The 24,602-nt window shown below is 46.5% G+C and overlaps 1 protein-coding gene across 2 annotated transcripts in view; it reads right to left on the minus strand.

Moving 5' to 3' along the window:
- CLCN4 (chloride voltage-gated channel 4) overlaps positions 1-21,903 on the minus strand; it is a 63,110-nt gene extending 41,207 nt beyond the window's left edge. Inside the window, exons 1-2 of one of the 2 annotated variants that reach the window (XM_081043752.1) lie at positions 21,731-21,903; positions 20,262-20,543 (exon numbers count right to left, since the gene is read on the minus strand). Coding sequence is in view for 1 of the 2 variants with exons in the window: in XM_081043751.1 (XP_080899877.1) it covers positions 20,262-20,275 (14 nt within the window). In the remaining variant the exon portion in view is untranslated. The remainder of the gene's footprint in view (positions 1-20,261; positions 20,544-21,730) is intronic. The other variant, XM_081043751.1, reaches the window with a different exon arrangement.
- Positions 21,904-24,602: the final 2,699 nt, after the last annotated feature.

Here is a 24,602-nt window from a genome sequence, read left to right on the forward strand (position 1 = left end):
CACTCGGCGGCAGCATTCACTGTATGTTTTGATCACAATGGAAAGGCTCTGTGTGTCACATATCACTTCTGGTATGGCAATTTCTATCAAATAAAAACATTACGGTGTGTCCTCATCCACCTTATTCACTGGATCTGGCACCGTGCGACTTCTGGCTCTTCCCCAAAGTCAAAATGACCATGAAAGGTAAACATTTTAATTGACTCAGGACATCAAGGCAGCCAGGACAGCGCAACTAAAGACACTCACAGAAGAGGACTTCCAGAACTGCTTCAGAAAGTGGCAAGAACGATGGGATATGTGTGTTCGAAGTGAAGGGGAGTATTTTGAGGGGGATTAATGGCAATGTGTCTTTTACTGTAATAATTTTTTTTTTTTAGACATTCACCATGTATTTTGATCACACCTCGTAAATCTGAGATTCCTACTTGGTCTGAATCATCTAAGTCAAGGCTCAGCAGACTGCAGCTTGCAGGCCAAATCTGGCCTGCTACTTGCTCTTGTGAATAGTTGTAGGGGGACATAGCCATGCCCAGTCATTTATATATCATTTATGGCTGCTTTCACATTACAACAGCAGAGTTGAGTACTTATGACAAAAACCATATGGCCCACAAAGCCGAAAGTATTTATTATTTTGCCATTTACAGAAAACGTTTGCTGACCCGAGCTATGCAGTGGATTGATTGCAAAAATGGCTCATATTCTCTACCCTTCCCTGTATCTAGTATATTTTCCATGGGAGTTTGCAGGCTCCTCTTCATTAAGAGGTAGTCTGTTTCTCCACCCCTTGAATCTGGGCTGGCCTTGTGCCATGCAGAAATGACAGGATGCATGTACTGAGTCTAGACCCCAAGAGGTGATGCAGCCTGGTTTTTGTCTTGGACCCCTGCCACTGCCATGAGAAGAAGCCCGGGCTATAATGCTGGAAGATGAGAGACCGCGTGGAGTCAAGCTGGGTCATCTCAGCTAAGGCCGTCCTAGATCATCGAGGCCCCACTAAGCACAGACTCATGAGTGAGCCCAGCCAAGATCAGCCAAGTTTGGCCCAATCGATCACCCAGCCGACCTACGGACTGTGACAAAAATAAATGGCTATTGTTTTGAAACCACTGGGTTTTTTGAAAGGGTTGTTAAGTAGCAGCATCATAACAATGATTAACAGGTACAATTTATTTGCGCTCTGAGGGAGAGGAGATATGAAGACAGGTAAGTTAGCTGTGGCATTGCAGACCCACTCCATGGGAGGAGGACAGGAGCAGCAATAGATGACAAAGCTGCCAACAGAGATGTGATGGAACTGAGTTCCATGCTGGAGGTATAAGGCCTGATGAAATAACATCTCTCCTGCACAACCATATATACCTACAAAGGGACTTTGGAAGATACACGGGACACGTAGGTCCTTTATCCAATCCTTTAAGGTAAGAAAGTATCTGTAGATTTGGTCTCCTGGCATTAAGACCCTAAGAGGCCAAGGTCAAAGTCTTCAACAGCAGATGATAACAACAGACGCTGTCCAGTAAAACTCCCTTTACCCAGAGCCCACGAAGACAAGCATGTGTCAACCGTGACAGTATTAATGATGTAGTTTATGACTTTGATGTTGAAAGCAGCTCCGAGGATTGGCTCACCCTCAGAAAAGGGACCTGACCATTTTAAGGCAAGCTGGACTTTGTATGTAGTTGGGCACTGGCAATAACAAAATGGTTTGTAGAAGATGAAAGAAAGCACAGAATCACCCAGCTCAAGATGAGGGACAGATTCTAAGTATAATCAAGGCTTGACTGAATACAAAGGAACACCCCATCCCAAGCTTATTAATAAGAGTCATCAGTGTGTCTGACCAAAAAAACATCAGGCAGAAACCCAGACCTTTAAGTGTGTCATGTCCTCCACCTTGAACAGCTTTCCTGTCCTCTGTCTGGAAAGCTCCTGCCCACCCTCCAGAATTCAGATCTGTTTCACCCTGTCTGTGGAATGTGCATTCACTTCCCCAGAGGGAGTTGGGGGTTTCCTCCTTGGCAATCCAAAAGCACTAAAACATAAATCTGTGCCTGACATGTAAAAATACCTTTTCCTGAAAACTCCTCCAAGAGTTTACATTATTAGATACTATTCTCTTTCATTCAAATGAAAATGCATCTATTCAAAGTGGAAAGGCCACTAAATGAGAAATTTGCCTGAATCCTGTCTGGCTGTGTGACCTGGCCCTCGCTGACCCTCACCACCCTCCTCTCCAAAACTCAAGTCCTGGGACAGACTATTTTCAGGTGTTTTCTGCCCTGAGAACATGCCACAGAGACTGACACTTAGTACTAGCCCCTTTTACCCTCTCAGGGACAAGCAAACGTTTTTCAATTAATCAAAACGATTTGTCTCTGCCACAGATACTGGTTAAGCCTTGGGACTTTCCAGAAATTTCAAACCTATCTTTACTGCAGGCTGTTTATATCAGTGATTACAAAGCATGACTGATATAAAGTCATTATTTCTTTATAGAAGAAATAGTCTTCAGTGTCAGTGAAATTAAAACTTTGAGATCATCTGTGTGATAATGTCACAACTTCAAAAGCGATCATATCTGCGACCACTATTGCCCTTCACACTTAGAAGTGGGGACCAAAAAGTGTGATCCAGAAGCGATCCCTGAGAGTATCTAAAAAGCCAGCTACAGATAGGCAGTGCAATGGTGTAGCAACCAGCCCCAGCTGACAGTCTGCTGGTCAATGGAAATGCACACCAGTAGCTGCTACAAAGACTCCAACTTCTCTCCCATCAGACCACAGGAAAACAGACCTCAGGGAAACAGGGATTAAGCTGGGCATAATCATAGGGAATGTTCAGGAAGGGAGTTATCTATAATCTTTCAGTGTGTCTTGTTTTTTGTAGAGTTACAGTTTTAATAAACAGAAATAGCAAATCTAACATACCCATTTTTGCTACATTCCAGACACTGCTCTGAGTTACTCAACCAGCCTGGATCTGGGGGACAAGTCTGGATTCCCTGGGGGTAATCCAGGCCTTCCCCGTCAACCTTCTGATTTGTAGACGCACACGGGGGCTGTAGCAGCAATCTTGTTATCTCAAGCTTTTTGGTTTTTAGATATAATTCACATACCATAAAATTCACGTTTCTAAAGTGGGATTTAGAGGAAGGTTGTACAACCATTACCACTACCAGATCAATCTCAGAACATTTCCATCCCCCAAAAGCAACCCATAGTTACTCGCCTTTCCCAGCGCAGACAACTACTCATGTACTTTCTATGTCTATGGACTTCCATCTTTTGGACGTTTCATAGAAACGGAATCACACACTACGCGGCCTTTTGCGTCAGGCTTCTTTGACTCATTACAATGTTTTCAAGGTTCAGCCATGTGGTAGCGTGTGTCAGTACTTTACTCCTTGTTGTACTGGATATTCCATCGTACGGAAGGACCACATTTCGTTCATTCACTCATCAGTTGATGGCCACTTGGGTGGCTTCCACTTTGGGGCTACTATGTATAATACTGCTGTGAACCTTCGTGTACAAGTCTGTGTGGATGTGTTTTCAATTCTCTTGGGTATATACCTAGGAGTGAACTGCTAGGTCACATGGTAGCTCTATGGTTAACCTTTTAAGGAGCTGCCAGACTGAAATCATTTTTCTTAAGTGAGCTTTTATTCAAGTAAACAGCTCTTCATAAAAATGCAAAAATCATAAGTGTATATACCTCCACGAATTTTCGCAAAGGGAATTTGTCCACGTAACCAGCACCCAGGTCAAGGAACAGAACGTAGCCAGCCCCTAGAAGCCCCTTCATGGCCCTTCCTAAAGGTAACCGCTATCCTGACCGTCATACCAGACTAATTTTGCCTGGTTTTGAACTTTTTTTTTCCAAATTTTTATTTATGTAAGTGTGTTTTTCCAGGACCCATCAGCTCCAAGTCAAGTAGTTGTTTCAATGTAGCTGTGGAGGGCGCAGCTCACACTGGCCCATGTGGGGATCGAACCGGCAACCTTGTTGTTAAGAGCACCGTGCTCTAACCAACTGAGTTATCCGGCCGCCCCCTTAAACTTTATATGAATGGATTTTTTTCTTTCCAGCTTCTTTTGTTCTACATTGTTTTGTGAGATCTGTCCGTCTTGTTGAGTGTAATTATCGTCGTTCATTCTCTTTGTAACAGCAAACTTTTTCTATTAAGGGCCAGACAGTAAATATTTGAAGATTTGTGGGCCATGCAGCCTGTGAAGACTACCCACCTCTCCCGTTGTCACATGAAAGCAGCCAGAGAAAATACACAAATTAATGACTGGGGTTATGTGTCAATAAAACTTGATTTACAGACACTGAAATTTGCATTTCATATAATCTGCATTTGTCAGAAAATATTATAATTGTTTCGTGTGTTTTTTTCTTTCAATCATTAAAAAATGTGAAAACTATTCTTAGCTCAAGAGCCATCCCCAAACGGGTGGCGAGCTCGATGTGGCCCACAGGATGATGTACTGTGCCAACTCCTATTGATAGTATCCGATCGTGGGAATGAGCCCCTGTGCACTTAGCCATTCTACTGTGGATGTACATTCGGGTGCTTTGCCACGTGGAGCCATTACATATCATTCTGCATTTCTTACAGCCACCCATAAGATGCTGTTGAAGACCTTCCATCTGCCCCCTCCTGGCTCAACCCAGCAGTGGCCACGTGCCATTAAGAGCCCAATCATTTTACGCCAGTGTTCCTCTCCCAAATCAGACCATGTCATCTTATTTGCCAACTTGCTCTATTAGCTGGTCCCCAGGTGACTTAGGCAGATAGAACGGAAAGTCATAACTCAGATTCTAGATTAAAAGTCTCCAGCCACCATGGGAGTAAGTACTAGCAGATTCCCCCGGCAGCGTGGGCGTGGTAGAAACTACCATCAAAATCTCCTCCTGGCTTCAGGAGCCTTTCCAACAAGCTGTCCTTGTCAACTTTCTCTTTCCTGTCCCCTCACAGTAACTTAACTGACATTCGGGGCTTAGCTAAGTTTCCTGTAAGGGGCCTATTTTCAGCACTTGGCCATTATCACGTAAAAACAGCCCTAGGCAACGCCTAAGTGAAGGCATGTGGCTGTGTGCCCGCAACACTGTATTTACAGAAGCAGTCAGTGGGCTGGGGGCCAGGGTTGCCAGCCCCTGTTTTATACCATAAGCATTTATTAGGCATCTGCAACCTGCCGGGGCCCTGTCCGAGGTACCACAGCTACCAACAGAAGCCAGCAAAGAAAGCATTGTGGTCCACTGGGAGAAGTACAAAGATAAGTAGAGACAGTTGTCCCTCACAGGTCTACGGACGGGAAGGATGAGACCCCAGAAATGCAACTAAAAAAACCTCACTAGCAATGCTTCAACCTGGAAGCTTGGGAAAAGGTAGTTAAACACACACACACACACACACACACACAGACGCACGCACGCATGCACACAATTTTGAGGTTTCTATGCTACCCTACAATCAGAAGTTTCTCCAACTAATTAGCTATCCTAATGTTTCAAGATTCCAGATGCCCTTGGTTCATGAATAAAAATATGATCATCCCGTAGCTCTAACAAACTGTCCAAGGCCAACAGAGCTACAGGTTACCCGTATCACAAGACACCATGAAAGGCACAGGACACAAGCAGAGGATTTGAGAACATCAACTTCAGAGTCAGACCTTGGCAGCTTTAAAAAACAAAAAAAATACCCCCAAAAAAGCTTGATTTCTTAGATTTTCCAGAAACTCCAACAACTAATCACAAGCATCTTTTACAGAGTCCTTTTTCTTGCAATCTACGTGGATTACATAGGCACTGAGCTCAGGGTCTGATGTCTGCTGAGTTACTTGGTGCTAGCCAATCCTCTGAAGGCCCCCAGGCTGGATGACCCTGGTCTCAGAGGGGCTGTCATTGAGCCACATGGCCACCAGAGGGCGCGTTATAAGCAGCACTTCGCCTTCAGCACCCTGAAGTGGCCAAGAAACACATGCAGGGACTGCCTCCTTCCTCCCTTCTCCATCTGCTCCAGCATGTAACTCCCACCTCTATCCAAGAGAAGGCAGGACAACTCCCGCACCTGTCAGTGGCTTCTCTTCTTCTATCCACCCTCTGACTCAAGTGCTTCCCAAAATGTGCTGACAACAGATGAGTCTTAAACATGGTAAATCAGACACATCAGAATACACAGTGTGATTCCATCTAGATGGAACCATATAAATTTCATGTCAGGTCATGACACGGATGTTTCTTTTACAATCCATTAAGCCATACATTTAGGTGTTATGCACTTTTTGGCACTGTTATGTACTGTTTGTTGTACTTCGCAATTTTAAGAAGTGTTTAAAAGTATGGCCTGCCCATCAGTAAATGCAGATTCTTAGGCACAGTTTTCATTGACTGGGCTCTGCAGTCAGGTGTGAGTACATCATGAGCCCATTTTACAGGTGGGCAGACTGCAGCGCCAACCGCCGAGCAGTAACTGGCTATGGCAGTGAGCATGGGACCCATGCAAGGTCACAAAGGCACAACAGGGAAAAAGGAAGTCTCTCTTTCCAGAGGTGACTAACCTGGGGGTGTCTATAGCCGAGGGAAGGAAGCTAGGTGGCAGAGACCAACAATGATAAATAGACCAGTGGTTCCCAAGAGAGGTGATTCTGCCCCCAGGGCACACTGGGCAATGTCTAGAGACATTTGTCACATCTGATAGGGGTGCTGCTGGCATCTAGTGGGGAGAAGCCAGGGATGCCGCTCAACCTCCTGCAGTGCCCAGGATGGCCCCCCCACAAAGGATTATCCAGCCCCCAGTGCCAACAGTGCTGCGTGCAGTGGAGGAACTCTGATTTTGATACAAGACAAACAGAGGGTGCCTACAGGACCAGCTTCCAGTCAAAATCGTGGGCTGAGACTAACAAGCTTCCCTGGTAGACAGCACTTCACATGTATTGTCCCAAATCATCATGCGTGGGTGGAATTAAGTATGTCCTGTGTGACGTCACTTGGAGAGGACTCTGGGAAGCTTGTGCCTGGTCTCCTCCCATGTGCCCCATGTGCTCTGTCCTTCACTGACTTTGCTTCCTAGCCTTTCACTGTAATAAACCAGAGCCATGAAGACAAACTCTATGTCCCATGAGTCCCATGAGTCCTCCTAGTGAACAAGCTGATCCTGGGACCAATGACACAGCGAGCACCGTTTCCTAGAGTTGCCAAAGCGTGGAGTTGAGTTCCAGTCACCCCTGGGGTGAGCGGCACTAATAGCTCTGCCTCTGATGGCTGCCTTCCATTCCCGTGTCACCTCCCCACACCCTTCCCAGGAGTCCCTGCGCCTCCTAGAAAATCTCCTTGCACTGACTGCTCCTCTCAGGGTCCATTTCTGAGAACTCAGAAGAAGGCAGCATCACACGCATTTTCTATTTCTTCATCCAGTGACGACTTGGTCTGTGCAAAACCCATGAGTGATTTTTATGGCCCCGTACAAATGGGCAAAATCATCATGACCTACGGCTAAGCAAAGAGTTGTCATTAGAAATCACACCAAGACCACATCCATAAAAGAAAAAAAATGGGTAAGTCGGACTAATGGACAAACTAAAACTTTCCATCCATGTAAGAATCCGGGAAAAACCCCTGATATACTCCAAGCATTGCAATGGATGAACAGCCCACCAGAAGGGTCCAAGCCTTGCTGAGGCCTCTGGCAATGCCAGGACAACCTGAGCACCCAAATGGCCTGTCACCCGTTCCTCAATGGGACACTGGTGCTGCTCACTGCCTCGCTCGGTGACTCACAAATCAGAGTATGCATGAGCATTACCAGGAGGGCAGGGTCCACGTCCCACCCCAGACTCAGCATCGGCAGGTGTGGGGGGACCCAAGATTGCATTTCTAACAAGCGCCCAGGAAAGCTGGTGCAGCTGGTCTGGGGACTGTACTTTCAGAACCACTGGTCCATTATTACCCTTTGTTGTCCTCCTATTCCCCACTCTGTGTCATTCCTCGCATGCTTCCCATTGTGGTGTCATTACTAATATTCTTACTATCCACCTTACTTATAAACTGCATTTTGTTGGAATACTTATTTATAAGCTGGCTTCCTCCCGTACTTGACTATGAGCTCCTTGAAGGCGGAGACCGGTGTTACCCTTATTTACTATCTGGACCTCTAAGGATGTGCTTGTTGAGCCCTGCTATGTACAGTAATAATAGGTACTAAACTTAAAAAGCTTAGCCAATCACATGTACTGCCTGTGTACTACAAAGAGCATCATTACTACAGCACCCATCTATACATATGAAACTCTGTCAAGCAGTCAGCTAAATGCTTTGGACATCATTATGCAGGCATGCCCAAGAATACGTACGAGACAGATTTCTACCTGTGCACATACTCAGGACAGAAAGAATACGTAAACTGACTGAAGTCACTAGCCATGTAAAACATGAGTGGCTGTGAAACATCATTTTGACCCTTCCTCATTTTACATGTGCTGTGGTCCCATTTTATAATTTGTAGGCCAGCCATGTTTTCTTTTTTTAATAATTGTTTTATTTTTCAATTACAGTTGATATTCAATATTGTACTAGTTTGGGGCGGTACAACATACTAATTAGATATTCATATAACTTATGAAGTGATCCCCCCAATAAGTCTGGTACCCATCTGACACCATACATAGTTATTACATTATTGACTAAATTCCCCACGCTGCACTTTACATCCCTGTGACTATTCTGTAACTACCAATTGTGCTTCTAAATCCCTTCCCCTTTCTGACCCAGTTCTCCCACCCCCCGCCCCCCATCTGGCAACCATCAGTTTGTTCTCTGTATCTATGAGTCTGTTTCTGTTTTGTTGGTTCATCTTGATTTTCCCCTTACTACTTTTCACCCATGAAAAACACTGGGCTGGGGGCTGGCCCGGTGGCTCAGGAGGTTAGAGCTCCCTGCTCCTAACACCGAAGGCTGCCAGTTCGATTCCCACATGGGCCAGTGGGCTCTCAACCACAAGGTTGCCAGTTCAATTCCTCGAGTCCCGCAAGGGATGGTGGGCTGCACCCCCTGCAACTAAGATTGAACACGGCTCCTTGAGCTGAGCTGCCTCCCAGATGGCTCAGTTGGTTGGAGCGCGTCCTCTCAACCACAAGGTTGCCGGTTCGACTCCCGGAAGGGATGGTGGGCTGCACCCCCTGCAACTAGCAACGGCAACTGGACCTGGAGCTGAGTTGCGCCCTCCACAACTAAGATTGAAAGGACAACTTGATTTGGAAAAAAGTCCTGGAAGTACACACTGTTCCCCAATAAAGAAAGTCCTGTTCCCTTTCCCCAATAAAATCTTTAAAAACACGGGGGGGGGGAAACAAAAACGCTGGGCTGACCAACATAAAAACAGGTGTCCTCCTTGGTGCTGCTGGCACACATCCTGGTCACAGAATCACAGAAGTGGTACTGGACACAGAATCGCAGGCCCACGGCAGCAGACCTTAAACCTCCCATAATGGCTAAGAAGCCCACAAGCGGACAGTGCCTTTAGCAACCTGACCAGGCCAACCCTTCTTCACCATTCTTATCCAAGTGGAGGAAGTGAGAGGGAAGTTGGTGTACAATTCCCTTTGAACTCTCTCAAGAAGTTTCTCCGAAATAAATTTGGATTAGCTGACCAGAACATTTACTAGAGGAAATCCTGTCCTACATGAAGATTTAAACTGATATGCTTCAATCCCGCAGATACAAGAAACTCAACAAACCCCAAACACCAAAAAAAAGACCCAAAAAAAAAAACTACACCAATGTATATCATAATGATATTGTTAAAACCAGTGAAAAGAAGGATATCTTAAAAGCAGGAAGAGAAAAAAGATACATATGTCCGGAGAAAATTATTCAACTGAATGCCCGTTAAATACTTTTTCTCTTTTAAAATACCTGTCGTAACATCTCTTACAAAAACGATCTCCCACTGAAAAGATTCAGGTCAAAAGCCTGAGCCCCCCTCCACCCCGACAAAGCAAAAGTACCGGGGTTGGCAAGCGCACTGTGTGCTGGGCGAAGGACATGGGCTCTCTGCTACTTTACAGGTCAGGGCACATGTCAGCAGTGCAGGAGGGAAAGGGGAGATGCTCGCATAGAAAATCACACCCCACATTTGCCAACGCCGGATGCTTGAAGTGACAACCAAACATCCAAACCCCGCTGGCATTTGGGGGCTATTGTACCCAAGTTTCCAGACCAGGCAAATGGACATGGGGATATACATTTTCATGAAATGAAAGCAGCTGCCCATTTACTTAAAATCGATACACTCAAACTCATCATCAATATGCCCTAACTTATAATCAGTACACTTAAACCTTGCATGAAACACCACACCTCCCCACCCCGAGGGAAAGAACACACCATGAACAAATATGGAGCAATCAGTGGAAAGTGGGGCTTCAGAAGGGGCAAGAGGGTGGCGGCCAGCCTGGGGAGCTGACCCTGGGAGACGCCAGCACTAGGCCACCCCTCCCAGAAAACTTTGGGCTCTTACCAGTTGTATTCACTATCCTATGCTGCATAACAAGTTACCCCAGAACCCAGTAGCTGAAAATAAACAGGTCTGATCTTACAGTTTCTGTGGGTCAGGAATTCAGGAGCAGCTGGGTGGGACTTTGTGACTCGAAGTCTCTCAGGAGGTTGTGGTCAAACTGCCTGCCATGGCTGCCGTCACCTGAAGGCTGGATGGGGGCAGGAGGACCCACCTCCAAGTTGGCTCCCAGACATGGCTGGCAATTTGCTGCTGGCTGTTGGTGGGAGGGCTCAGTTCTGCTCCATCCCATGTCTCACAGAACTGCTCGAGTGTCCTCCGGACATGACAGGTGGCTTCCGCCAGAGCACGTAACCCGAGGGAGCCAAGTGGAAGCAGTAGAGTCTCTTGGACCTAGCCTTGGAAGTCATATGCTGTCACTTCCACCGTATCCTATTGGTGGCACAGCTCAGCCTTGAGTGATCGCTTTGAGAGGGGACTACACATGGGCATGAATATCAGGAGGCAGGGTCATCGGGGTCCATCTTGGAAGCTGGCACCCATCAAAGCTTTTCACCTCCCGTTTCCACCTTGCCTGCAACCCCACCAATTGCAAATTCATTTGAGATAATGAGTCGCTTTTTAAAACGCAGATACCTTTAGGATAGTGAGATCCATTCACCCCTTCCAGCTAATCCTGCAGACCCCAAGCTGGGCTCACTAGAGAGGAGAAGACCGAGGCACAGACAGTGAGAGGAGTCCCTGGTGGCCATGTGGCCATCTGGCGAGGGGCCGAGGGCCACAGAACCCACAAAATAGGGAAGCTCAGAAACAAAAGACATGCAGAAAGAGAGGTGAGAAATAAACTTTGTTTCAAAATTTTGCCTAGAGCCAGCAGAGACAGGGGAAGGTCACTTCCTCTTCCTCCTCCTCTTTTCTCCTTGGCCCACCTCCCAGTCCCCAGCACTCTCTGGGCTCCTTCAGCCCCTCTCTGGCTTCCATAGGACTCAGGAGCTGCTGTGGGACTGTGACCCTCCCTCAATGGCATGGTTCCTACGGCCCCAGGGCCACGCAGCTATCTGCCCCATTTTGGAACACAGCGTGCGAGTTGGAAAGGGGATAAGGCCAGCTGCATGTGGCTCTGGGTGACACAATAGACTCAGTGTTGTTACATGCCCACTCCAGAGGCAGGGAGAAGGGGCATGAGGTGACCAAGGGCCAAATATTTCGAATTTCCTCAGAGACTCCTTCTCCCAATAATGATCACACCTTTGCCTCACGCGTGCTAGGCAGCACCTCACATGTGTTCAGTACTTAGGACTCTGGACATTCTTAGAATTAAATATGGTCACCATCAGGCTCACAGTAAGCAAACTGAGGTGAGGAAATGTTAGGTCACAGGTCCAGGGCACACAGACGGTGAGCTGGGAGCCAGACTGGAGCCCAGGCCCCGAGGGTGCTTCTTCCACGACAGCCTCGGTCCTCTCAGGCCCCAAGAGCTACCTGCTTCCATTGAGAGGGTGGTGCTGGCTGCATGTCTCCAAAAGTGGGCGAAAGAGCTTAAATAAAAGCACGCTGGCTTACCTCTGGCCTCCCAGGTGGCCGAAGGCTCCCACTTCCCTGAAAACTCACACTGCCGTGTTAGCTCACTAAGACCACTCTAACAAAGTGCCAGAGACTAGACAGCTCAAATAACAGAAATGATTGCCTTGCAGTTCTGGAGGCCAGAAGTCTGAGAGCAAGGGGACGGCAGGTTGGTTCCTCTGAGGGCGCTGAGGGAGGGTCTGTCCCAGGACTCTCTCTCTAGCTTGCGGATGGCCGTCTTCTCCCTGTGTTTGCATATCGTCTTCTCTCTGTGCCTGTCTATAGAAACTTCCTCTTCATATAAGGACACTAGTCATACCTGGTCAGGACCCACCCTGATGCCCTCATTTGAACTTCATTACCCCTGTAAAGGCCTTATCTCCAAATAAGGTCACATTCTGCAGTCATGGGGGTACCTCAACTATGAATTTTGAGGGATACAATTCAGCCCATAACAGTTGCTAAAGACAATGCTGATGGGAAATACCGCTCTATGTTCCTCTCTCTCCTGGGATCTCTTCAGACCAACCTTCCATTGACCATTTTCCTCCAGAACAATCTATCTTCTGCTTATGTGGCATATGTACACCCCTTCATGGAGAAATAAAACCTAAACATACGAGGTCGGACAATTAAGTTTGCAAACTTGTTTCAATGATGTTGCTAACCTTTTTTGATATCAGAGGGATTATTCATTATGACTTTGTACCAACTGGACAGACAGTTAACCAAGTTTACTATCTGGAAGTGCTGAAAAGGCTGCGTGAAAAAGTTAGACATCCTGAACTTTTCGCCAACAATTCATGGCTCTTGCATCACGACAAGGCACCAGCTCACACGGCACTGTCTGTGAGGGAGTTTTTAGCCAGTCAACAAATAACTGTATTGGAACACCCTCCCTGCTCACCTGATCTGGCCCCCAATGACTTCTTTCTTTACCTGAAGATAAAGGAAATAGTGAAAGGAAGACATTTTTATTACATTCAGGACCTCAAGTGTAATACGACGACAGCCCTGGTGGCCATTCCAGAAAAAGAGTTTCAAAATGACTTTGGAGGGACGGCCAGATGGCTCAGTTGGTTAGAGCGCGAGCTCTCGACAAGGTTGCCAGTTCTGACATGGGATGGTGGCTGTGCCCCCTGCAGCTAAGATTGAAAATGACGACTGGACTTGGAGCTGAGCTGCGCCCTCCACAACTAGATTGAAGGACAATGACTTGGAGCTGATGGGCCCTGGAGAAACACACTGTTCCCCCGTGTTCCCCAACAAAAATTTATCAAAAAAAGAAAAGAAATCCAATAATAATTATATCATGTGCTCTTCAAAAAACAATTGCTTTGGAGGGTGGACTAGGCGATGGCGTGGGTGCATAGCTTCCCAAGGGGAGTCCTTCAAAGGTGACCGTGGTGATATTCAGCAATGAGGCATGGAGCACTTTTTCTAGGATGACTTCATGAACTTAATTGTCAGACCTCATACACACATGACTAGCAACTTTGTAAAGGTAAAATGCAGACAGTCATCAAATACAGCTTTGAGGTGTTCGTCCCAGTGTCCTCAGAGCAAGGCCACAGAGAAGCACAGCCATGGGGTGGCTTCACCATATTTAGCTGAGTTGGCAAGTTGAGGGTTGTAATGTCAGTCAGTTCGCAAGTTTGGGGCAAAAGGGGTGCTGGTGGAAGAAGGCATGACTAAGCTAAGAGGAAAAATAATTTGTCTGTAATCATGGCATTCCTAACTACTAACCACAAAGCCCTCCTAACCAGTGACCACCTCCAAGGGTTATAGTGGAGGGAAAAAGAAGTTTCACATTTAGCCATCTAAAGCCAGAAAGGAAACAGAGAACCAAGAGGCAGCCCAGAGACGACCTGGTAAAAACTGCTGGGCAACCACAAGGGGAGCAGTGTCAGCCACGAGAAATGAGTCAGCAGGTTCCGGCCACCAAGGCAGAGAGCAGACTTCCCGAGGGGATAAGCAGAATGCAGGCTCTGTGTGCGCTTCTCCCTCCAGCCAAACCCCAAAGCTGCCCTGGGCATCCAAGCTGCTGCCGATGGGGGTGTGTCCAGGGTCCGTCCCCAGCTCTCCAGGACTCTCCCGCATGTGACTTCAGTCACCTCTGACAGGGAAGGCTCTGCTCTCGAGCTTTCATTAATTCAGCCAATGGCTGGGCTCCAAGAACTGCACAAAGACCCACATGACAGCAAGCACACATCCCCGAGAGCAAAGCAGAGGGAAATAGGACCAGGAAGAAGGAAATACAACAGTGACGGTAGCCTATGCCCAGCAGAGGCAGGGAGAGCTCAGCTCAGGGGAAGATGGACCGGAAATGGCCCTGGGCCAGCCGACATTGCAACATGGGGACTTAGCCCTCCAGGCCCCGAGAACAGAAAGCTCACAGACCCAGCAACAAAGTGTGGTGGGCTCAAGGGGCAGCAAGAAAGCTAGGTATCAAGAATCATGGTTGCCAAACAATGGCCCAAGGACTCAGGTGACTTTATCCACGACAGGGCAGCCGGAAGGACACCTTTCTAGTATCATATGCGGAAGGCACATGCCAGCTCCACGATGTGTGCGGCCGCCTAGTAGCGCGGTAATTACATGTGCACAGGTCCACCCCACTGCCCCGTGCTCCTTTGATAGGCAAAGCCCAGCCAGGTGCCTAGCACAACACTGCCAAGTAAGTTAGAGGCACAGTCCTGCTCACCTGGTCACCCGTCCCTGCCTCCTCACCAGCCACCCTTTCTCTCATCCACCTCTGAATGACTCCTCTCAGGCAGCCAGAGCCATCTTTTCAAACACAAGTCCCAACGTGTCACTCCTCCACCCAAAAGCACCCAGTGGCCTTCCATCACACCTAGAATAATCCAGGGTTGGTGGCCCTCCTGCCAAGTCCCCACACGGTCTGCTCCTGGCAACCCCTCGGAGCGCCTTTCCCACCACCTGTTCTCTGCGCTGCTCTTCTCTGGACGTACCGCCTGCCTTGCAGCTCTTCAAAGGCACCAGGCCCTGCATTGCGTCGGGGCCTTTGCACTGCCTGTGCCCTCAGCCCTGACCACTCAGCGCCCTCGATGTCCACACGGCTTTCCCTAACTCTCTCTGCGTCCCTGTTCCGCTGCTGGCCCTCAGAGAGGCCTTCCTGACCACCCTGTCTAACCAGCATTCTCAAGCCATCGCTGTCCGTCCTTTCCTTCCGGCTATATTTCACTCGATAGCACAACCTAGAAAATGGACTTACTTTCTCTTTCCTCAACTCCAATGCCAGCCCCATGACAGCATGAGCTTTGTCCATTTGGTTCCAGCATATCCCATTGGCTAGAGTGGTAGGTCTCAACCAGGAGCAACGTTGCCCACCAGGGGACATTTGGGCAATGCCTGGAGTTTGGTTGTCACAACTGGCGGGTAGGGCAGTGGTTACTCCTGGCATTGAGTGGGTGGAGGCCAGGGATGCTGTCCAACAGCCGACAGCGCACAGGACGGACCCCCATCACAGAGAATCATCCGGCCCCAATGTCCATAGTGTCAAGGTTAAGGAAGTCTGGCCAATAACTATCTGCTGCACGAGTGAATAAATAATGAATATTGAGGCTCACGTCTACGCAAATGCCTTTGTAGTTCTTGTGGTATTGATGATCTTTTCCCGGGACACTAATATTTCACTTATCTTTTCATTCAACAACGATTTAGTGAGCACCTACTATGCCATGTGCTCTATGCTGTGTTTGCAGTGGTCAAATAGGGCACACACAGTCTCTGCCCTCAGAGCCCAGAGGGGAAAAAGAACATTCTGTAAGGGCATCCAGGGACCTGGGTGCTTCCCCAGCTCTGTCACTAGCAGTCACGTGACCTTGGGCAGGTCACCTGACTTCTCTGGACATCTCTTCCTCATATGTCAAATATAACAGTTGCTTTGATGTTGAAGCTATTAATAGCTTCCAACATCTAAACACTGTGCATTTAATTAATCACAGAGGATCAGTTCCTCTTTAGCATTTTTACATTTGCATAATACCATTAGCATTGATTACAAAGTGTGAGTAATCCACGTGTCCCTCAGTAGGGGCCGAGTATAAATGACCATGCTGGCCACTCAAGGGAACACACTGTAAAATGATCTCCAAACCCGGGCACCTGGGGCTCAGGTTAAAATTCTCCTGCTGGGCCTCTCCCCAAGACCTCCTCAATCAGAATCCGCCACATGTCCCAGTGTCTACATTTCTTTTCTATCTTTTTTATTGACTCTGTGTATTATGAGTATTTTCAAGTACACAGAACATTATTCAGGAGAGCCCAATGAAGAACACCGATCAGATTCAACAAGTGTTCCTACTTGACCATACTGACCTCATCTCATCCTGTCTCCATTTACCTAAACCATTTAATATAATTATTGATCTAGAGCAATGGTTCTTAAAGTGTAATTGGGGATACCTTGGGGCTCCCCAAAACGCTTTACGGGGTTCTATGCTCTCAAAAATATTTTTATAATAATCCTAAATTATTTTCCTCTTTCCATTTTCCTTCTCTTGTAAGTGTACAGTAGAATTTTCCAGAAGCTACATGACATGTGATATTGTAATAGATTGACTGTAGAAGCAGGCATGAGAATCCATGTGTCTTCTATTCAGCCATTATTGAAATCTCCAAAAATGTTTCTAAAAATATAAGAAGTAACTAATTGCTATCATGACACTTCATTGCTGAACACTTCAGCATGCATCCCCCAAAACTAAGATTCTTCTACATACACACGTGTATCTACTGCTGTGTAGCAAAGTGCCCACAACATGGCAGCGGGAAGCAAACATGTCTGATCTCCCTGTTTTCGTGTCTGGAATCCAGGAGTGCCTTAGCTGGATGCCTACCACACCACAAGATTATCATGTCTTAGAAAAATTACAGTGGTTTCCTCATATCAGCAAGTAGGCAGCCACACAAAATAACCCAGGTGTCCCCAAATGCCTATTGTAGATGTTTGTTTAGGCCAGAAGCCAAGCAACGGCTACATGTTATATTTGGTTATTGTCATGGACTGAATGTGTGCCCCCCAAATTCCTATGTTGAAATCCTAACCCACAATGGGATGGTATTAGGAGGTGGAGCGTTTGGGAGGTGATGAGGTTAGGAGGGTGGAGCTCTCAAGAATGTGACTAATGCCCTGATAAGAGGCAGGAGAGCTAGCTCTCTCTCTCCTCCTGCCATGTGAGGACACAAGAAGGCGGCCATCTGCAACCCAGAAGACAGCTCTGACCAGAACCCGGCCATGCTGTCACCCTGATCGTGGGCTTCCAGCCTCCAGAACAGTGAGGAATAAATGCCTGTCGTTAAGGCACCCAGTCTCTGGAACTGTGTCATAACAGCAGAGCTGACTACAATAGTTAGTCTCTTAAGTCTCATTTGATGGAGAATTCCCCCCTTTTTATTTTCTTTGCTGATATTGACTTGCTACAGTGACACGGCCAGATGGCCCACTGAGGGTGCCAAGTTATTCTGAGGCACACAGGGTGAGAGGGGCTCGCTCAGGGATATAACACAGAGGAGCTGCCTGGCTGGCCTGGAATGTGACCTGTAAAGAAAATCACCGCAAGTGGACGAAGATGGCTACACAGCGGCCCTTTCATACTAAAGACGATCCCTCACTGGGACACCAATTTTTTATGAGTCCAGGAGAGTCAGAGAGAGAGAGCTGATGGCGAGGGAATCTGGAGAGAGGGGCACACTGCAGTTCCAGGCCAGGGGACAAGGACAACTGTCCTGGCTTTTTAAGTCCCAACCTGCAAATATACTAAGCACGCCCTGTACCTTGCAATGCCACTGCCCGCACTGCTTCCTGTCTCTTGGGAATTTTTCAGACTGTAGAACCTCTTACATCCATCTGGTCCCCCAAAAAGCCAAGGGAGCAGAACCAGCAAGTCCAATTGGCCCCATTTTATGGATTCAGCAACTACTCCGAGAGGGGAAGTACTGCAGCCAAAGCTACCCTGCCAAGTGGCAGAGCCAGATTCTGGACACAAGTCTGGCACTGAAGATTAAAGCACATGAGAACATGTGCACATTGGGGTTCTGGGGTAGCTTGCGTTGGTCTCCCCCTACCTGCCATAGACATCCCCGCCATCTTGTCCTCCCACCATCGATGCCAGCACAACACGTTTCCTGCTTACAACACCTCTGCACGGTACCGTTAGTCCCACTTTTACAGGTAAGGAAGGGACATAGTTGTTAGTCCACCCCAGGTTCTGACTTACCCCGTCCAAGACAGCCTCCAGGTCTGCTGCGCACTGAGTCCCAACGAAGTTCAGCACACGGCGACCTAGCGCCTGGCATTTTCCTCTTTCCCTGACACTCTCCCTTCTGCCGAGCTGGCTTCCCGGCTACGACTGCCAAACAGGCCTCCCTTTCTCACAGAAGCTCTTTCTGGAACCCCACAGCATAAAAGAAAGCTTTCACATTGTATTTTTCAATATATACAACCTTATGGAAGGGAATCAAATCTCTGACCAAGGGTTGAGCATCAAACCAACAATAGGGAAATGAATTCTAGAATACTGGAGCCAGAACTTTCAGAGACCATCTAAATCAGTGGTTCTCAACTGGCCAACGGAGACCCTCCCCCCCCCCCCAGGGGACATGTGGCAGTGTCTGGAGACATTTTTGGTTGTCACAACTTTGAGAGAAGGGAAGGTATCTACTGGCGTCTAGTGGACGGAGACCACGGACACTGCCAAACATCCCCCAGTGCCCAGGGCGGCCCCCCACAACAGAATGACCGGCCCCAAATGTCACTAGTGCCAAGGAGGAGAAACCCTGCTGTAAATTCCTTGGTTACTTTTAGTACGAGAAAACTGAGGCCCAAAGACATGAAGCAACTTCTCCAAGGTTACACAGCCCCAAAGCCAGTACTGGCACCAACTACACCCGTCTCTGTCATCTGTCATTGCTCTGCTCTGCTCTGGTTGGGCTGGGGGAGAAGGGAGGGTGGGGACCTGAGGATCTCAACTCCTGAAACAAATGAAGAAAACTGCAGTAAAGAAATTACGGAATTATTACTGCAGCAATACAGCAGGGCATGCGAACATGGAAGGAAATGCCTTCTTCAATTACCAACTAAGTGGCATTACTTTGCAGGTCCTCCAACAGTTGCTGATTCCATAGTTTACTGATTCCACGGCTTCCATAGGGCACCCGTTTTACAGGAAAGAATGGTATTTTCCCCTCCTAAGGGTGCCCACACCTGTCCTAGCCTCAAATTGCTTCTAAACCAAAGAAGGGAATGTAAATATAGGTCTGACCTTACAAGAGTCCATTAAAATCCCACCCAACTGAAAAGTCACCTGACCCCTCTCCATCTGCCGCTGAGTCATCCAGCGCCTTCTTTCAGCAAGCTAATTATTTAGCAAGGGAATTAAAAAGAACACTGGGAATTCTTGGGTTTTGGTGTTCATCTCCACCCCTAACCCCTTTCTAAAGACCATTTTGTTCTTAAGACATGTGTTCTTAACAGAGCTGATTCGGTGTCTTATACTCACATGCTAACTTTAGAGGCTGTATTTTATTTTATTTTATTTTATTTTATACTGTTATTTTAAAAATCTACTTAAAACACCTGGAAGGAAAAAAATACATTTCCGATATCCCCTTTAAATGCTGCAACCTTGCAAAATAATGCAAAACGATTTTAATTGCACATCTAGCTCTTTAAACTGCTAACCAAGAAGTTTCCATTCCATTCAAAGCAAAACAGCTTTTGCTCTAAAAGAAATCAGGCTAAATACTGAGGACAAACCCCCGTCAGGAGAATTAGTAAATGGGCCATTATTTAAGCATAATGACAGCTGGAAACAGTTGATAGTTATATCGGACAAGCCCCTCTTTCCCCTTATAATGGAAGTATTGGTGATCATTCGAGATTTTTTTTCTCCTCCTGAGCAAGAGGCCATGTCTTCCTGTCTGGCCCCTGCCCATTTTCCCGGGGTGGGCATGCCAAGACCGAAGTCACGCGGGCCTGCAACAGCACCTTCCCCCACCCCACCCCACCCCACCCCCCAACCCCGCGCCTGGTGCATGCAGCCACCGCAACAGCCAGAGACCCCACTTTGGGTTTCTGCGGCGCTGCCGGGCTGCAGGCCCGTGGGCCCAGGCTCCGCCTGCAGACACGGCGCATCGTGCCCCTTACCTGCAGTGCCGCATGGCGCAGCCCGGCCGCCCACCTGCACAGCATCTTAGAGCATCCTTTCTTCAGCGCGACGGCTGCGAGCGCGGTGACGTCACAGGAGGCGGGCCCCACGCCGCCACGTGACACCTTCGGGGCCAGCGGGAGGTGGCGGGCGGGGTGACAGGGGTCAGGGGAGACCCTGGAAGTCCCTGGAGGTGAGGAGCGGGTGGCCGGGAGGCCTCGCTCCTGCCTCCCTTCTGGACGGTTTGCTAGCTGTGCGCAGCTGGCCTGGCCCTCCACCAACTATGGGAAACAAACAGCACACGGAGGGAGAAATCCAAATGATTACAGGTTCCATGCATGTACCGGTAATAGGATTTCAAGAGAGCTATGTAGCAATAAAGGGATTAGGAATGAAAGGAAATAATTTAGTATTTTATTTTAAAAGTCTTTACCAAACGAAATGGAAAAAGAAATGTATTTTCTGCAAATCAAATTGACAGTTAAAATATAGAACGCATGGTCATACTTGGCATAGAAGGTCAATGTTTCCAGTAGTATATGAAACATGATATCAAATACTTTCATTTGAAGCATGTTCATTATGAAATATTATACTAATTGCACTGATGGATAATGCTTTTAGTTCCTTTCAATAGCTACATTCCAGTATAACCTGTATTTGCCAAAGAAAAAAATAGTGCCAACACATATTTATACTACTTATTTGAACATTTGATTATTTAAAATAAAGCACTATTGCATGAGTCTGGTTGTACATGTGCTGTGTTTATTTATTTAAATTTTCGGGCAAGGAATGTGATCTCTTCAACATGACAGTTAATTCACAGTAACTCATTATTTCACATTTTCTAATTTTTATCACATTCTGCATTAGTGAGTCATCTTACTATTCCAGAAAATATATATAATGTCAACATTGCCCTTTCACAACGGACAGACACAGCCTTGCCTAGAAAGCCTTAGAAAATTCCAGCTGTGATCATTTTGTAAATTCATAATGGCTTATTTCAAATTTCAGCAGGTGCACATATCAACTTTTCTTGCCAAACCACATAAACGTTTTCGAAATGAGAAAGGACAAAAGCAGGAACTGTTTTTGTTTGTATTCCAGTTTCATATAGATTTGTTTACTTCCACTTGATTTTGAATCACAATTTTAACATTCCCTTCGCTCATGCTCCTGAAAGAGATGTGAAATAGATTGTTTCACAAGCTGGCCAGGCTTACTTACTTGCTATTTATTCCAGCAGCTTTCATGTCCTTCTGTATTTAACCCGGGGAATTTTACTACCATTCGCTCTAGATTAACAAAATTTCTGTTCAGAAGGTCAGTCTCTAATTTGGGGATAAATATGGTTTTGCCTCTCCCCGCCATCGATTATTTTCAACACTAGATTTTTAAAATTAATGAAATGGCCTTGTGATTTTCTAGGTCACTCCTCTCAAGTTTGTGATAAGCCACTTACCTTTTGCTTTCAGATTCCTGAGATACAGAATTAAAATGCTACCGAAATCCCCTGCTCCTGTGGGTTCAGGGTCTGATGCAGACGGAAAGTGACAAGCTCATTTTCCTGTCAGGGGTGAATGTCGATTGAAGCCTCAGGCTCTCAGGTCTCCCCCACCCCACCCCCAGCCAGCCTGCAAGCATCACGTGCTCCGCCCAGCCACACAGCCGGGCTCAGCCTGCTCGGTCACTTCTCGGCTTTGGAGGCCCGCCATGCCAATCTCCTTCGCCTACGCTCGGTGCATTCATATCCAGAGAGAACTGGACGCCCTGCCATCAGAGCCTGGACTGCACAGATTACCATGACTGGAGTTCCAAGAATCAAGGGGTGGGGTCCTAGAAAATGCCCTCCTGCGGTGTGAAGTGACTTGCTCTGTGTTCCGGCTTGGCGGAAATGTCTCAAGTAGAGGCACCTTCCTCATTGTGGGGCGATTTCTTTTTTCCTTTTTTTTTTCTTCTTTTTTTGTTGTTTTGTTTTTCTTTGCCAGTAGATTAGTTTCACCTTCTCTTTGCAAGGTGATTGCTCAAGTGTAAAAAACATTACAATTTTTTTACAACAGACATTTCAAAAAAGGCCTAAAAGTGGGTCGTACAGTTTTCAACAGGATAACTCTTTGAACATCCTCCACTCCCACTCATGAAACTTGTCGTTTTGGTAAAGATTTAAACAAAAACAAAAAACAGATTCCACCTATGAGAATGTAAATTGAACAATCTTTCTGGTGGGCCATTTAGCAATTCCTACCAAAAGCCTTACAAGTATGCATAGTGTTTGAAAAACACGATGGGTCTGACAGCTGTCGGTATTATTTCCTCCAGGAATTCATCCTTAGGGGAAAGGGGGAAGAGCATGCAAAGAATCACCTCGGGGAAAGTTCGCTGCAGTGTTATTTATGATCTCAACGCACCGAAGCAAGTTAAATCTCCCAAAACAGAGTTTGGGTTACATTATAAGACATCTGTCCAATGGAAGACTTAAAATTAATATTCTAGTGGATACCGTTTGACATGGAAATACCTTCACAGTGTATTAAATGGAAAAAAGCAAGCTCCAAAGCATTACATGCTGAACGACCCTTCTAATGTATGTAGGTGTGATATATTTCTATCTACACAAATACTTTATACACAGAGGGCCAAAAAACTGTATGCACATTTTAAGAAAGGAAAACTGTATTAAAATTGTAATACCCAATATATACTGATAACAAAAGATGAATACAAGTCACTTGTGACTTCTGCAATGACAAGAGGTGCTCAGAGGGGTTCCCATCAGCGTCCAGACACTTCTGATGACGGAGAACTACTGCTTGAGCAACGGTGACCAAAGTGTCCACTTGTATACATTTTTTTGGCATCCCCGGTATATAACAGAAAACAATTAGGAAGCGAATTCATTAAAATAACCCGGGTATGTCATTGGTTAGGGGGATTAGGACTACTTTACACGCTTCTTCTTTCTAGCTTAGCTGCATTTTCAAACTTTTCCACAATTAGCATGTATTGCTTTTGTAAGAGACAGTTAGCGTTGTTTGTTTTCTTAAAAGCACCATAGTAGACATGATCATAGTAGACATGATCATGAGCACCATAGTAGACAGAATAAACATTTTGACTACTTTTTAATGCAGATTTCATTACTTGAACATTGTCAAATCTTAACTGCAACGCCCCAAGAGAACACTTCCTAGTCATTCCAAAGTGCTCTGCTCATAAAAACCCTGAGGAAAGAAGATGCCAGCCAGGAACTGGTGTTAATGTTTAATCATCTGTAGGTCCAGGCTCAATTTCTCTTCCATTTAAATATGCGTCTTCTTGCTCTGCCCTGTGGAGATAGAATGTTCGCTGCTACCATCCTGCATGGAAAGATTTTTCAAATACTTACGGAATAACCTTTGAGTTTTAATTTCTCCATACTGGCGCCTTCTATTTTCTTCACAAATCTCTACTTTTTATCCCTTTCAATCTTTTACATCTTTTCCCTCTTGATTATCTGTTTCCGGGACATTTGGCAATGTATGGGGACAATTTGGGCTGCCACACCTGGGGGGTTAGGGGGTGCTACTGGCATCTAGTGGGTAGCAGGTTCCAGGCCAGGATATCAACAATGCTGACGTGGAGAAACCCTTGTTTAGAATTACTTATAAAGTATAATTTGATGCCCAAAATGTTCCATTTCCCAGCCATTTTCTAAGAGTTCACCATTGTATGATGTGCCGGAAGTTCTGCTTATTATAAATCCCTTAAATGTAATATTTCTGGCATGTAGGAAGTATAATTGCCTATATATTCATACACTATTTCTGAACCGATGCACAGGAAATGGCCAAGGGTGGTTATCTCTGGGGAGAAGCCAGTGGCTGGGGCACAGATGTGGAAGGGAAGTTTTCATAGGTGTGGAAACACATCACATAGTAAAAACCAGTTTTCAAGCCTCCTTATATTAGTGCCGCAAATGTACAGTGTACAGGACACATGTGTCATTCGATTCTTGCCACAGGCGGCTGACAAAGGTAGGGAAGTATGCTATGCCCCCATTTTGCAGACAGCCCAGTGTTTATCACTCTCTGAAATACAGTGTTACACCAATACCAAAATTGTCTCCAAATAGTCTCAACCAAAAATCAGCGCCTTTTATCACATAGTCATCTTGAAGTATGATATGACCATATTACAGTATTAGTGTCTGTGCTATTTTGCCAAGCCTCTGCAAGCCTCAGTTTTCCCTTCTGTGAAATGGGGAGCGGTAGTAGTAGTCATAATAATAATATCCACCACCTGGGGGCGTCGGGAGGCTAAAGTGAGAGATCTGGAAAGAGTAATACGCAGTGCCT

This window comes from Rhinolophus hipposideros, assembly GCF_964194185.1.
Source record: "Rhinolophus hipposideros genome assembly, chromosome: X".
Lineage (NCBI taxonomy): Eukaryota > Metazoa > Chordata > Mammalia > Chiroptera > Rhinolophidae > Rhinolophus > Rhinolophus hipposideros.